At 36.3% G+C, this 16,348-nt stretch overlaps 1 protein-coding gene across 4 annotated transcripts in view; it reads right to left on the bottom strand.

Moving 5' to 3' along the window:
* Nucleotides 1-13,218: 13,218 nt before the first annotated feature.
* The window catches only part of LOC132144976 (serine/threonine-protein phosphatase 6 regulatory ankyrin repeat subunit A-like), a 32,015-nt gene continuing 28,885 nt past the window's right edge, over nt 13,219-16,348 (bottom strand). For all 4 annotated transcript variants that reach the window (XM_059555608.1, XM_059555610.1, XM_059555607.1 and 1 more), the window contains 3 exons: nt 16,239-16,321; nt 16,066-16,157; nt 13,219-13,964 (listed from right to left, as the gene is read on the bottom strand). In XM_059555608.1, the coding sequence (XP_059411591.1) occupies nt 13,675-13,964; nt 16,066-16,157; nt 16,239-16,321 (465 nt within the window). In that variant the 3' untranslated portion in view covers nt 13,219-13,674. The remainder of the gene's footprint in view (nt 13,965-16,065; nt 16,158-16,238; nt 16,322-16,348) is intronic.

Genomic DNA, 16,348 nt, shown 5'->3' with positions numbered 1-16,348 from the left:
TTTGACAGGATTTTAAGACACTGCATTCATTTTGCCATTCAGGTTTTATCTAGTAGACAAATAATGCAACATATTTTATATGTATATCCCACTGCATATTGCAAAGTAAACCAGAGCATGCTTTGATCTCACCGCCACGCGGTCACGTGGTTCATGGAGCTATCAATAGTACTAAACTAAACGTTTTGTCAATATGCTTGAAATGTATTACTTGGGACAGACAGCAGTTTCATTATATTTGCAGCGATTTCTAGTAATTTGTAACACTTAAAGTGCATTGATTATGCATGGATAACTACGTTGACTAATGACTATGCGTTACAATAGCATTTTATATTGGAAAATGGAACATCATTATGTTCTCATACTCCTCCTTGGCAGTTAAAATGTGACTAAACAAGTAAGTGTAACTTTAAACCAATAAAATAACTGTACTACATGTTAACTCAGTCCTGTTTAGTTAATTTGAAGAGATCATGGTACTAAATAATATGCGCAATAATTATGATCCATGAATGACCATTTGAAATATAACATTTTCTAATATGGTTATTATTTATACTACAATAACTGTAGTATTTAGGTTTAAATTCCAGTGCAAAGAGGCACGCTTTAAATTAGAGGCATTTGGTGGCCAGAAAGATAATATTCATATGCAATTCCATTGCTTAAACACTAGATGGCCTTGTTGATGTTTAATAAATACATGTATTTAGCTCTACTAGTTGCTCAAAATAGTATTTCTGGTCATAAGTGCTTATTTTTTGGTTTTGCTGTTTAACGTACATTTAGACATTATTAAACACTCGATTTTTATAAAAAAAAAAAAATAATAATAATGTTGCATTTAAAAAGGTTCATTACTGACAAGCAAATTAGGAATTTAACCCAATGAAGAAGTTAAAATTATTTTTACAAAACATAAAAATAATAAAAACAGCATTATATTGCAACTCTGGTAGAGTGTTATGCAGTGGGATATACATATAAAATATGTTGCATTATTTGTCTACTAGATAATACCTGAATGGCAAAATGAATGCAGTGTCTTAAAATCCTGTCAAAGCTAAGGATATTCAGTGAAAACAATTGGCGTTGTTCATTGGTCGGGCATCGACCAATAAAATGTCTTCATTCGCACCAAAGCCCCGCCTCCGGCTCTGCTCTCTCACATCTGCATATACAAGTGCACAAGTGAGTTTTGCAACAAGAATACCGCAAAAAGAGTAGCAAAAGTCAGAGCGCTAGGATTTGAACTTGTACTTCCAGATCTGAGAGGTTGTAAGTGCCGACTTGACGTTGTGCAGCGAAACTGAAGTAAAGTGCAAAAGTAAATATGTTGTAAACGTGTGTATGTCATTTTCTTTGTGTGAATGTCATTCTACACATTTGTATCTATTAATCTACAACTTCCAATTCAAAACACGGGTGTTTTGATCATTGTCTGTGTGTGCAAATTGAAAGATTCAGCTTTTCACATCAGAGCTGTGAGTGTAAATTTTAACTTACAAATACAAATATTAATATGACAAGTTCTCACAATCAGATCTTCAACCTCTCGAGTTTTGCTACTGATTTACCTTCATACTCTGCTGCCATCTACTAGTTATATCCGAAATGTCATATCATTTTCATTTGAAAAGTGCTTGTTTTCCACCAGGTGGCAGAAATCTTCCACTTAAGCATAGGCCTATTTTTTCTAGGAATTAACAAGTCATCCCGGATACAGTCACCAAATTTACTCAGCAACGTCAGCAGATCTCCAGGTTAATCCATGAGCAGATCCTGCAGAGCAGAAGAGAAGAGACACTCATAAACGAGAAGCAGCCTAGTGGTTAGAGACTTTGACTGCTAACCCTAGGGTTGTGAGTTTGAGTCTCAGGCCGGCAATACTACGACTGAGGTGCTCTTGAGCAAGGCACTGAACCCCCAACTGCTCCCCGGGTGCCGCAGCATAAATGACTGCCCACTGCTCCGTGTGTGTGTGTGTGTGTGTGTGTGTGTGTGTGTGTATATGTATGTGCACTTTGGATGGGTTAAATGCAGAGCACAAATTCTGAGTATGGGTCACCATACTTGGCTGAATGTCTCTTCACTTTCAGTCTGCATTCTACATTTGACAAACACGAGATCACTGATTCATAAGAACTGAAACACAACAAACTACAGAACTGAAACATGTGTCTAGGAATAATTCTGAATTAATATTTTCAGTTCCACCTTTGCTGTGTTTAAACGGCTTCACCCATTTCCTCTTTTTAAATTGATTTCCCCCAGTATAGACTAATAGAATCAGATGCAACAATAATTTTTGTTACTGTATGCCGATAAATTTAAAGAAACACTCCACCTTTTTTGGAAAATAGACTCATTTTCCAACTCCCCTGGAGTTAAACAGTTGAGTTTTATTATTTTTTAATCCATGCATCTGATCTCTGTGTCTGGCGGTAACACTTTTAGCTTAGCTTAGCATAGATCATTGAATCTGATTAGACCGTTAGCATCATTAGCATCTACAGAAGAGTCAAGTTTTAATTAGGATAAATATAGAAACTCGTTGATCCTTTCTGAGCAAGATGCTAACGGTCTAATCAGATTCAAAGTTCTATGCTAAGCTAAGCTAAAAGTGCTACCGCCAGACCCTGGAAATCAATGGATTTAATGGATTAAAAAATGGTAAAACTCTAGGGGAGTTGTAAAATTTGCCTATTTTCAAAAAAAAAATGTGGAGTGTTCCTTTAACATTCACTTCAATGGTCAGGGATGACTGGATACTTTCAACTGATTTCCTACTGAACTGTCATCAAGTGAATTCGAGTGTTCAGTTATTAAAAATAAAGCTAAAAAAGCTACAAACTTGATCATAATGCACAATGTTTCCATCTAACATGTATTTTAAGGAGGAGATTGTCATATTAATGGAGTGCTTCGCTAGTATGTTCCTAAATTAGTGTTGGATTTGTGCCTTCGACATGTAAAGCTTTTATCTTCAAAATGTAAATATGTACATTTTATTTGTAAACATAATACTTTTTTTTGTTTATTTCAGTTCATCTCATAAAACCAGCAAGCTAAGCCAGTACTAGCTTACGGACAGTGTCGAATGGCTGAAGAAGTGAAAATTGTGGGAACAAACAAACCGATTCAATTGAGTGAGTCATTTGGGCTGTAGCCGCTCCAATTGATTCAATTTGACTTTGAAACCTTTTAAAAACCTTTGAAAACATTTACAAATTTCGACACTGCTTAAAAGCACATTGTAAAACAGAGCTTTTCGGAACTCTGAAACAGTTAAATCGTTATTGCGTCATATGTTTCGAAGCGCTCCAATTTGAATTCACTAATCATTTGTTTTAGATCGGGACTTCGGATCCCGAATCAGATCAGAGCGTGTTCGTGAATCTTTTGATTCAGATGGGAATTTCGGAGCGAGTATGCAAACCATTTCGCAAATTAAAGTCCCTGGTTTACGAATCATTATTCAGAGATATTCTTAATAAAACATTAGACTGCTCCACACCCTCCTAAAATGAACATGCCCCCACATTTCTACATCACGATGTGGGAAGATTTGCATAAGACCATCCAAATGTTTACACAAAAAGGAAGAATGCGTAACTTTGATTCTCGCTATTTCCGCTTGCCACCATGTTGTGTTTCGTTGTGAAAATGAAAATAGTTAGTTTGGCCTCCAAAAGAGGACACAAATAGAAATCAGTGGTTAAGTTGTATTAACAACTCTGTTCCCGAACAGTTCAACCCAAATATTCAGATGTGTGCACTGCACAGCACATTTTATGGAGGACTGTTTACTGATCCTGGAAGAGTAGACTACAATGCCGGATGTTCTGCCTCACAGTCACGTAAAGACTTTGCCAATGATGATTCAAACATGAGTTTTGAGCAGTGTAGAGTAGCGCTTCTTGTTTCCCCGATCACAAATGCAGACATAGTTTTATGTTTACGTGGCACAGTGCAACGCAACGAGTAAAAAGACAGTATAAATCATTATAATCCATAATTATGTCTCCACTGGATGCAACAAATGGCTTGTTTGTAATGTGTTTTATTGTTTTTGTCTTGACGCACCGCTGTTCTGACCATTGAATGTAAAATAGGTTCTGACAGGGACAAACATCACAGTATGGTAAGGGGTGTAACATTTCCATCACTTGCTTGAGGTATTTCAAGCAAAACACACTGAATAGCTGGCCATTCAGATGAGCTTTGTAAAAAACAACATGTTTCAGAAGGTTGGGCAATGAGGAGAAACATTTATGTATGTGGAAAATAATGTTTTTTTAACCTTAAAAGGCATAAACATTTAATTACATTAATTACATAAAGTGCATTTTCTCTCCAGAAGTTATGACCAATAAAAATGTCTTTGCACTGGTTTAAACTGGAATTGCAGGTATCTATCATTTTCCAGTGTACTCTGTCTATACTTAAGCCCAAAGTATACAGTATCTTCTTTTTTATGCCTATGCTAGGGTGTGGTAATGGTTATTTGTGCTTACATTTGATGCATTAGATAAGCTACTGGTTGATTACCAGTTAGGATCAAATGCAGTCATGCAAGTCCGGTATTTATTTTATTTTGTGCAGACGATGTTTAAAGTCTCATAATCCATGTTATCTTGTTTGATTTACCAAAACATTTATCAATTCTGTTTCCCTTTTATTATTCACATATTTTCTATCTTCATAATATTCTTTCTAAAATCGTAAACTTGATTTATATTACACTAAAATAGTTTGTATACTATATTTTGTTTGTACATTTACATTAACAGACACTTTTATCCAAAGCAACTTGAGGACAATGGAAGCAATCAAAATACAAGTGCTATAACAAGTCTCAGTTAGCTTAAACACAGTACACGTAGCATGGGATTTTAAATAATATAATATAAAGAAAACAGATAGAATAGAAAAAGAATAGAGCAAGCTAGTGTTAGAGGTCTTTTTTTATAATTGTTTAATAAATGAAAAGAAAATACAAAAAGACAAGAAAGATAGTTAGATTTTTTTTTTTTTTTAGAATAGAATTAGAATAGTGAGTGTTAAAGTTAGAGGGTCAAATAAAGATAGAAGAGATGTGTTTTAAGCCGATTCTTGAAGATGGCTAAGGACTAGGCTGCTCGGATTGAGTTGGGCAGGTCATTCCACCAGGAAGGAACATTTTGTATTATATATATTTTTTTTTTTTAGATTTCAAGCTGTTTCAAGGTGGCACATCTTAGAATGACAATCCTGTCTTTTATTATACTGCATTGCATGCAAGAGCTTTTGAGGGATGCTATTTCAATGTGACGCCAGACCCATGTTGTTTTGTCAAATTTGAGTTGGGTGTTCTGTTTGACTTCTCTTATTTATCCTTTATCCTGTTCGTCTGTTTATTCTCTTTCCTTAAGGTTGACAAGTTATATTTTCATATTTGACAGATCAGTCTGATCAGCATACAGTAAAGCTCATTTTGCATGCATTTTGGAGCTTTGCCAGTTGAAACTTTCAAGCGATTTTAAATTGTTCAGGCACAGTAGACTCAAAAGTGAAGTCAGTGCAGTACGTGAATGCTCAATGACACATAGTTTTCTGTGCACACACACCTGAAGTCTGCCACACAGTGCCAGTACTGAATTGAGTTCTCTTTCAATAGCTCTTTCTCTTTCAAATTCTCTTTCAATTTGTAGTTTAAATAAGAATCAATGAATGGTAAATTTATACAGTAAGGACTATGCAGTTTTTTTTTTTACATTCGAGTATAGTTTATTCAATTTCTGTAGTATTAGTTACTTCTGTTACACAACTATACAGATCCTTTGTAATAATTGTATCTAAACTTCTAACCTTAAAAGGTAAAAGGTTGTTTAGAAATGTCGGTAACACTTTCTATAAAGCCCGTATTTATAATACATTATAAAATGTTCTTAAGGCATTAGAATGAATGCATAATGCATTATAAAAGAACTTATAATATGTTTTATCATCTCATAAATATTCAAAAAAACAGTTTTAATATATTATAATATTTACTTAATTTTTGATTATAGCTTTTAAGAGTATGATAATTTATAACACAATGAACACGTTGCATCCACTTTTACAATGGATAATACTTTTCATAGTTATAATGTACTGTATTACAAGTCTCATATCTTTTTCTGATGCTACTTTACTTAAAGCGGTCAAAGAACCCTATAAGTAATAATAATAATAAATATCTCAAACAGCCATAAGATCAGATCAGATGAATGTGTAATATGACACATTTGCTTTGAACAATTTTTATTGTAATATCAGTTTGATTATTTTGATGGTACCCTTTAGACGGCTGTTGATAAGTAACCCTGAAACTACATATCAACAAGACTACACTTCAGCTTATTCTACCATACTAGTTTCTACCATTCTTGAGCATAATAATACTCTAATGAGAGTTAGTTGGCATGTAGTGGCAAAGTCGCGTATAGTCAACTGATTAAGGGAACCATCAAAATAAAATTTAACCATATAAAACATTGCATTTTTTTCAGTTGGAGAATTTAGCTTGCATCAATTAATTAACATTAGCTCCACAGAAACACTCAAATAACACTCAACATCTAACCACTCACAAGCTGTAGTAAGATACTGTGCAGATCTTAATATCAAGAAATGATACAGTTCAATATACTGTACATTAAGTTGATTTAATATGGTGTTCATTGTGTGTTATACTGTAAATATGTAAAATACTTATGCATGTTTAAAATACTTAAACTTATAACCACAAATACGTAAGTATTATGATGTATTATAAATTGTTGATATAACATATTATAAGGTTTTTTATAATGCATTATGCATTCATTATAATTCCTAAAGAACACCCTAATAATGTTTTATAAATACGGGCTTCATAGAAAGTGTTACCTAAATTTCATACAATCATACATATGAGAGCTTGCCTAAAGTTGTCATAGCAGTAAACAATCAATAATCTGACAAAGGCTGACATAAAAATTGCTAGAAAATTGATAGAAAGTCATTGTCACAGGTGAATCTTGTGGGTTTTAGCTAGTTGTCAAACTGAAAGAGATGAAGATCAGATAAGCTGGACGAGTTTGAGAACTGCAGTAGAGGTGATCATGTAGAATAAAGGTCCAGACAACCACGTGAACCCCACAGGTGAAACCCGGTTACCTGTGTTGGTGTTTGTTGCGATGGTATTGTTGCCGTTGGTTATGCTGGTGTTGTTGCCATTGGTTATGCTGGTGTTGTTGCCGTTGATTGCGATGGTGTTGTTGACGTTGGTTATGCTGGTGTTGTTGCCATTGGTTGCGATGGTGTTGTTGCCATTGGTTGCGATGGTGTTGTTGCTGTTGGTTGCGATGGTGTTGTTGCCGTTGGTTGCATGGGTGTTGTTGACGGTGGTTGCGATGGGGTTGTTGATGGTGGTTGCGATGGGGTTGTTGACGGTGGTTGCGATGGGGTTGTTGACGGTGGTTGCGATGTGGTTGTTGACGGTGGTTGCGATGTGGTTGTTGATGGTGGTTGCGATGGGGTTGTTGACGGTGGTTGCGATGGGGTTGTTGACGGTGGTTGCGATGGGGTTGTTGACGGTGGTTGCGATGGGGTTGTTGACGGTGGTTGCGATGTGGTTGTTGCCGTTGGTTGCGATGGGGTTGTTGACGGTGGTTGCGATGAGATTGTTGACGGTGGTTGCGATGGGGTTGTTGACGGTGGTTGCGATGGGGTTGTTGACGGTGGTTGCGATGGGGTTGTTGCTGTTGGTTGCGATGGTGTTGTTGATGTTGGTTATGCTGGTGTAGTTGCCGTTGGTTGCAATGCTGTTGTTGCCCATGGTTGGGATGGTGTTGTTGACATTGATTGCGATGGGGTTGTTTTTGCTGTTGGTTATGCTGGTGTTGTTGCCATTGGTTGAGCTAGTGTTGTTGCCATTGGTTGTGATGGTGTTGTTGCCGTTGGTTGCGATGGTATTGTTGCCGTTGGTTGCGATGGTGTTGTTGCCATTGGTTGCGATGGTGTTGTTGCCGTTGGTTGCGTTGGTGTTGTTCCAGTTGATTGCGCTGGTTTCATTGTTGGCTGCAACGTTGGTAAAACCATAGCTTGCAATCATTACAGCCACTAGGGGTAGTAGCAGTACTTGAGTTTTAGAACCCATATTCAGGTTTTTCACTATTTAGATGGGGCAAACAATGAAATTAAATCAAAGTTCAAATCAAGTTTTAAATGTTTTTAAAGTCATATTCTATATACTAACATTTTATAACTAAGGAAACTATATATAAACTATAATAAACTAAACTAAAATAAACTATATTTTATAACTAAAAACTAAAAAAAAACTATTATATATATATATGTATACACACACACACACACACACACACACACACTACTGTTCGAAGTTTTGGAATCATTATGACTTGTAACGTTTCAGAAGTCTCTTCTGCTCATCAAGGCTGCATTTATTTGCTAAAAAAAATCCTGTATTTTTTATAAGTATCATAAATGATTATATCATATTTTGATCAAAAATGCAGCCTTGATGAGCATAAGAAATTCCTTTAAAAAAAACATTAAAAATCTTTCTGATCCAAAATCTTTGAACCGTAGTATGCGTGTATATATATATATATATATATATATATATATATATATACAGAATATAGTGTATATAGTGTGTATAAAATATATTATATAGTGTCATATTTACCTTTTTCCACAGATGATCGTTCTGTGTCCATCGGTTCTTTAGAAGGATGAATGCCAGAGGTGATCTTGGGCTCTATTTAAATATCACGCATTAAATCAACAACCTTGCAAGAGGTGGAGAGACTATTGAAGGATCGAAGAGAATGTATGTATTATTATTTGTTTTTGTCAGTCTCTTTCTCTTAAAGGGATAGTTCACTCAAAAAACTAAATTGTGTCATCATTTATCTACTCATCCTCATTTACAAATTTAAGAGACCACTCCACATTTTCTTAAATCAGCATCACATATTGCAGCCATTCCCCAGTGTCTGTTGAATTCCAACAAAGACACACCTGCATAATGATTAGAGGATCATCTTAATCACATATTATTTAACCAGGAAAAGTATAGAAACCACTGCTGTGTATTCGTGTAGTTGTATTCTGTATTGTGTTGTTTCAAATTAAAATCATTGTGATAGCATGATATAAAGGAAATTAATGTTTCAGGTGTGTCTTAACTGACAGAAGGATAAAATGAGCATCAGGTTACTTTGAAATTGGTCCACAAATGTTGTTTTTTTCCAGCAGGATAATGCTTTATGCCACAAAGCCAGGTAAAGGTGTGGATGGTGGACCACTGGATCAAGACCCTGTGTCATGGTCAGCCCAATCTCCAGACCTTAACCCCACTGAAATAGAGCCCTTTCCAATTCCCCCTGTCACATTTATGGTAATTACTTTTGCCTGTTCTTTGCACCAAGGTTAAGCCTATTGTGTGCATTTGAATGCAGAACTGTTCAGCTGCGCCGATGGCATGCACCATACATGCTGCTTCAGAGGGACACTAAACACTTTCGAGCCATGGCAGTTTTGTCTAAAAATGTCAAAAATACAAAAATAAGGAGTCTAAAAGAGGCCCATCAGGCCCGGGCTAAAATGCAGAGCTCTACACTGAAAACTTGGGATTCAAAATATCTAGTTTCTGTTTTTGCAGGTTCATCTTGGATATTGCATCAGATTCTCGACCAAGTAACTAACTGAACCAGTTTCTTTCATTAGTGAAGGCAATGTGCTCACCCTGCACTGTCTATTATGCAGCAACCAGGAAAGAATTGGCCAATAGCGGTCCTGCAACAGGTTAAACTAAGCCAAGTAAACTTGAATGTTTAAACAAAGTTTACACTACTACAGAATATCTGAGTGAGTGAAAGACTATAAATTAAGAAGATGAATGTCAAGGTACTGTGCAGACTGCTCAATCATATTCTTACTATAGAGATGGGCAGACATCGACAGAACTGGCAGCCTGAAGAGAGCCGCATCTGCCCTTACTGTAGTCATGGGGAAGTGAGACAGACCAACACTTCCTTACCAGCTGCACTAACTATGAAGAAATTAGAAAGAAATACTTTGCCCTGATTTCAAAATGGTAAACAATAAACACATCTAAAATATTTGTTGGGGGAAAAAAGAGATTGTATCTTACTAGCATCAAGATACAGCACACTGATGCCTGTCAGTAAAAGAGGGAGGAGTCAAAAAAAAGGTTGATTTGTACTGCTTTTTAAGCGTAAGCACATGCATGTGTTTTTTTTCTTTAAACGTTATCTGTTCTAGATTTAATGTAAACACTATGTTTAGCAATACAATAACACAATACATTGTAATAATTGTTATTCCAATAAAGCACATTGAATTGATGAGAGAGAGATAAATCTCACAAAGATTTTGAGCTGCAAAACTATTTCATCACTTAAGTCAGCACTGACAAGAAGTTTCCCTTCATGTGTTGTTCCTGCATTTGTGTGGTTGAGGGAGCGTGAGAAAGAGGGAACATAAAAGGTAATTAAGTATAACAGTTGCTTTATGTGAGAAACAGACTCAAATGTAAGGTATTATTGGCTAAAAATCTTCCTCTTTGGCACAAGAATGACATAAGGGTGAGGAAATGGTGTCACAATTTTCATTTTGGGGTAGAATTAACTATTTAAAGCAGTTATAAGATTGAGTTCGGTTTTAAACCTCTCATTCATGGTAATCATTTAATTTGTAAACAATACAGTGTTTTTAGTTCATAATCAGCACATAGAGACTCTTTCACCTAGATATCACACTATAGAGACGGTGTCCCCCGAACTAGAAAATACAAAAAAACGTCCAAACCAATTTAAGAGTAACAATTTAACTGAGGTTCAACAAATAAAAAACAAATGCAATATGGATAAACAAATGATAAAGCTTGGCTTATTGAATATCAGGTGCCTTTCTATAAAAGTACTTTTTGTAAATAATATGAGCACTGATCATAATCTAGATGTGCTCTGTTTGACAGAAACCTGGCTAAAACCTGATGATTACATTATTTTAAATGAGTCCACCCCCGAAGATTACAGTTATAATTATGAGCCGCGTCCAAAAAGCAAAGGGGGAGGTGTTGCTTCAATTTATAACAATGTTTCAAGATTTCTCAGAGGGCAGGCTTCAAGTATAACTCGTTTGAAGTAATGGGGCTTCATATAACATTATCCAGAGAAACAAATGTTAATGATAAATCGCCTGTGATGTTTGTACTGTATACAGGCCACCATACAGACTTTATTAAAGAGTTTGGTGATTTTACATCTGAGTCAGTGCTGGCTGCAGATAAAGTTTTAATAGTTGGTGATTTTAATATCCATGTTGATAATGAAAAAGATGCATTAAGATCAGCATTTATAAGATCAGCGTCTCAGGACCTACTCATTGTTGAAATCATACTCTAGATTTAATATTGTCACATGGAATTGATGCTCTCCTTAGAGTTACAAATGACCTGCTCTTATCATCTGATCATGTTTGTATCTCTCCATTAGTTCTATTGGATCTTAGTGCTGCGTTTGACACTATTGACTACAACATTTTTTAGCATAGACTAGAAAACTTTGTCGGCATCAATGGAAGTGCATTAGCATGGTTTAAATCATACTTATATGACTGCCATCAACTCGTAGCATTGAATGAAGAGGTATCTTATCGATCATAAGTGCAGTATGGAGTACCTCAAGGCTCAGTACTAGGGCCGGTTCTCTTCGCGCTTTACATGTAACCCTTGGGAGATATCATCAGGAAACACGGTGTTAGCATTCACTGTTATGATGATGATACTCAGCTCTATATTTCTTTGTGGCCCGGCGAAAAAGACCAATTTGAAAAATGAGCGGAATGCATAGTCGATATAAAAAACTGGATGATGAGTAATTTACTAAATTCTGAAAAAAACAACAACAACAGAGGTGTTAATTGTAGGGCCTAAAAACTATGCATGTAATAACCTAGAACACGGTCTAAGACTTGATGGCTGCTCTGTCAATTCATCGTCATCCGTTAGGAACCTAGGTGTACTATTTGATAGCAATCTTTCCTTAGAAAGCCACGTTTCTAGCATTTGTAAAACAGAATTTTTTCTCTCAAAAATATATCTAAATTACAACCTATGCTCTCAATGTTAAATGCACAAATGTTAATCCATGCGTTTATTTATGTTTATTTAAAAAAGAAAACAGAAAAAGGGGAAGTTGTAGCCTAGTGGTTAGACAGTTTGACGCCCAACCCTAAGGTTGTGGGTTCAAGTCTTGGGCTAACAATAAATAAATGATGCCCACTGTTCTGGGTGTGTGTTCACTGCTGTGTGTCTGCACTTTGGATGGGTTAAATGCAGAGCATGAATTCTGAGTATGGGTCACAATACTTGGCTGTATGTCACGTTTATTTTTTTTCAATGACCTCAAGGTTAGATTTGTTTAAAGCACTAAATAAATAAAGGTAACTTGACTTTTAATGAAAACCTATATATCGACTTGCATTTACATACAAAAAAAATATATATTGGACCAAAAAAATATATAAATATTAAAATTGATAATACAGAATGTTAGGATACAAAGATAAAATACAGAAACTAAATATTATAACAAATAATATATATATATAAACAGTAAATTGATTTAGAAGACTAGGATTGGATGTATAAAAATGTTTTCTTGTAGATACATTCAGTTATGTTCTTATACTGTATATTCTTTGAACATATAATAAAAATAATATAATAATAACCCAACTCTGCCCATCGATGTTTCCACCTTTTTTAAATATATACCAATTTTCTGTAATAAATAAAGACTCTTGTGAAAAATAGAAATCTTATGACAAAAATTATTTATTTATAATTATTTATAATTGCTAATAATGTACCAAAAGATCAAGTCAGACACATTATCTTTTCATTGTTTTTAAACTCTTATAAAATAATCTCTCTCTCTCTCACACACACACACACACACACACTCAAATTCACAATCTCTCACTCACACACACACACACACACACACACGCACGCGCGCACGCACACACACGCACGCACACGCACACGCGCACACGCACACACACACACACACACACACACACTGCAGGGAGAACGCTACAATTGCTCACAACAGCAGAGGAATAAATACTCTGTTTGAACCCTGAAAGGCTTTTTTTGCTCTTCATTTTTTTCATAATAAATAATCCATGATGATGCAAACCTAAAGTCAATCTTCATGCACAAACAGGGATAAAAGTAAAAGTCAGCAGCTCTTGGTCCCTGACGTCTTTAGTTTAGTTTCGCCTCCTCGTGTTACACATGAATGCTGGGAATTACAGTCACACAGCTGTCAATATGAGCCGTTTGAGTTACATAAAAATGAAGCTGGCTTTAAATAATGAGTTTTAGTGATACTTGAGGGTTCAAACAGGTCGATACTGTTGAGAATAAACAAACTGGACTGTAGTGTGGGCCATCTCTGTGGCATTATTCTCCTGTTTTTCCATTTTCTCCTGAGACTTCGGCCACACTGGTCATAAAGGGACACCCTAATTAGCATATAGTCACCTGTCAGCCAATGAGGAGTTAGATTAAGACACTGAGGGACAGGAGGCGGTGTGTTTTCAGTATGTTTCTGAGTCTGAATCGTTGAGTTCCTCATTGGGGATGATGAGGCCGTCCTTGCGGCCCACACTTTTGAATTTACGGTAGGAAACATGCTCGGAGCGCAGCACAGATAAAGGGTCAAAGGTCATGGTCTGGGATGGCCTGGAGTAATGGTTGATGGTGGTAAAGGTGAGGCTGGACATGGTGCCGGTGCTGCTGGGAGAGATGGGGATCATGGAGGAGAGGATCAGCGCCAAACAGTCGGCCACATCTTTGTTTGGGGCGCAAGCCAAAGCCGGAGTGTAACCTGGAGAACACATTGGATTAAATTCAATGTTCAGGCATGCAAAACTAAATCATGTTCAGTCATGTTCTTTGTTTTATTTGCAAAACATTCATTGTTTGTATTGCATTTACATTTACATTTATTCATTTAGCAGACACTTATCCAAAGCGACTTACAATTCAGCTTCATTGACTTGCAAATAACATCAAAACACACACACACACACACACACACAAAATAATAATATTTTGTATTGTAAAAGTAAAATACACAGTACACTTAAGATACATGAAAATTAATGTATAACAAATATAATACTATTTTATTTGAGTATATTTAGTAAATAGGGAAGGTATTATAGTTTCTATTAATACTTTGAATTTGGTTTTACTTTTGTTTTCCATTTTCGTTTCCTTTTTTTGTAATTGCTTTTGTCATTTTTTATTAGTTCTTTTATTTCTGCCTTTTATTTTTTATTTCAGTTGTTATTTTAGTAAAAATGAAAATTAAATTGAAATTTTCTTTTTTGAGAAAAACATTTTTAAAAAAATACTTACATTTACATTTAATCATTTAGCAGACACTTTTATCCAAAGCGACTTACAAATAAGAACAATAGAAGCAATCAGACCTATGAGAGAACAACAACAGTATACAAAAGTAAAGTGATCTTTTTTTGGCTCATTGAAGACAGCGCTCACTGCTGCATTCTGTATCAGTTGCAGAGGCTTGATAGTACATGCAGGAAGGCCTGCCAGGAGAGCATTACAATAGTCCAGTCTGGAGAGAACAAGAACTTGGACAAGAAGTTGGGTTGCTTGCTCTGACAGGAAGGGTCTAATCTTCCTATGTTGTATAAGGCAAATCTGCAGGACCGGGTCGTTGTAGCAATGTGGTCTGTGAAGCTTAACTGATGATCCATCACAACTCCTAGGTTTCTGGCTGTCCTGGAAGGAGTTATGGTTAACGAATCCAGCTGTATAGAGTAGTTGTGATGAAACGATGGGTTAGCTGGAATCACCAGCAGTTCTGTCTTAGTAAGGTTGAGCTGAAGGTGATGGTCAATCATCCAGCTAGAAGTGTCACTCAGACAGGAAAAGGTTAGAAAAAGCCATGCTTCTGAATCACAGATCCTCAGGACATCATGTAGATGGAGAAGAGAAGTGGTCCAAGCACTGAGCCTTGAGGAACTCCAGTAGCAAGAAGTTGTGCAAGACAAGTAGTACGATGATTGGAAAGGATAATTTTGGAAATGTCCATCTCTGAAAGTGGAGAGGAGCAGGAGAGAGAGTGTGTATTAGTTATTATATAGTTATTATCAGTCTGCAGTGTGGAGAATTGGTCACTGATGGTTCTTGTCTTATTTGTGAAGAAAACTGCAAAATCATCGGCTGTAAGAGTCAATGAAGGAGGAGGAGGAGGAGGACAAAGAAGAGAAGAGAAAGTTTGTAAAAGCGTGCGAGAGGCAGAACACAATGTTAATTTTGTTGTGGTAGTATGATGTTTTATCAGTGAAAGCATTTGCAGAGAAGGAAGAGAGGAGAGACTGATACACACTGAGGTCATTAGAGTTTCTTGATTTATGCCATTTCCTCTCTGCAGCCCTGAGTTTAGAGCAATGTTCACGGAGAACCTCGGATAGCCAGGGGGCAGATGGAGTGGTGCATGCTGGTCTGGATGACAGTTTCTGTTTCGGTTTCTCCACTGCTTCTGCTAACAAGGGCTTCCAAACATGTAATTAAGTACTTACACAGGCTTTGGCCACACCTTACTATTTAGCAAACTGAAACTGGAGAGTCCCGTGACTTGTGCAAACACGAGTACAAACACAATTTGAGCACATATTTACCGTGGTAAAACACAGTAAGTAAAAACAAAGTTTCCTAGCAACAACAACCACTCTGTAATCTAATGAGAAATACAAGGTAAAACACTTACACTAATTGCTGTCCTTTTCTGTTGCTCGACTGCTTATTTTGATTTCAGTTAAGCTTTAATTCACAGTTTTTTTTGTTTGGTTTTTCATTGTTTTAGTGTTAGCTTAAGTCAATTATAATATAATATTTGTGCTTTGCCTGCAGCAGAAACAGCTGCTTTTGCTTCAGAGGTTTTAAGTGCTCACCGTTCTCATCCACGGCCAGGACACTGGCTCCTTTAGCCAGCAGCTCCTGTACGAGCACCGTCAGCCCATTACCAGCAGCCACGTGCAGCGGCCTGACACAGAGATAAAAACAGCTCTCTATAATCTAGAAAACTGAAGACAACAAATGAGGAAGATACGGATACAGGACTCACGTCTGCAGCGCGGCGTTTGTGCAGTTAATGAGGTTTCTGTCCATCACCTTCTCAAGAATTAACAAGGCACTGGTTTCATGTCCCTGAAAATGACTAGATCTGCATTACCT

This window comes from Carassius carassius, chromosome 8 (genome assembly GCF_963082965.1).
Source record: "Carassius carassius chromosome 8, fCarCar2.1, whole genome shotgun sequence".
NCBI lineage: Eukaryota > Metazoa > Chordata > Actinopteri > Cypriniformes > Cyprinidae > Carassius > Carassius carassius.
This window is presented reverse-complemented; position numbering and strand designations above follow the sequence as displayed.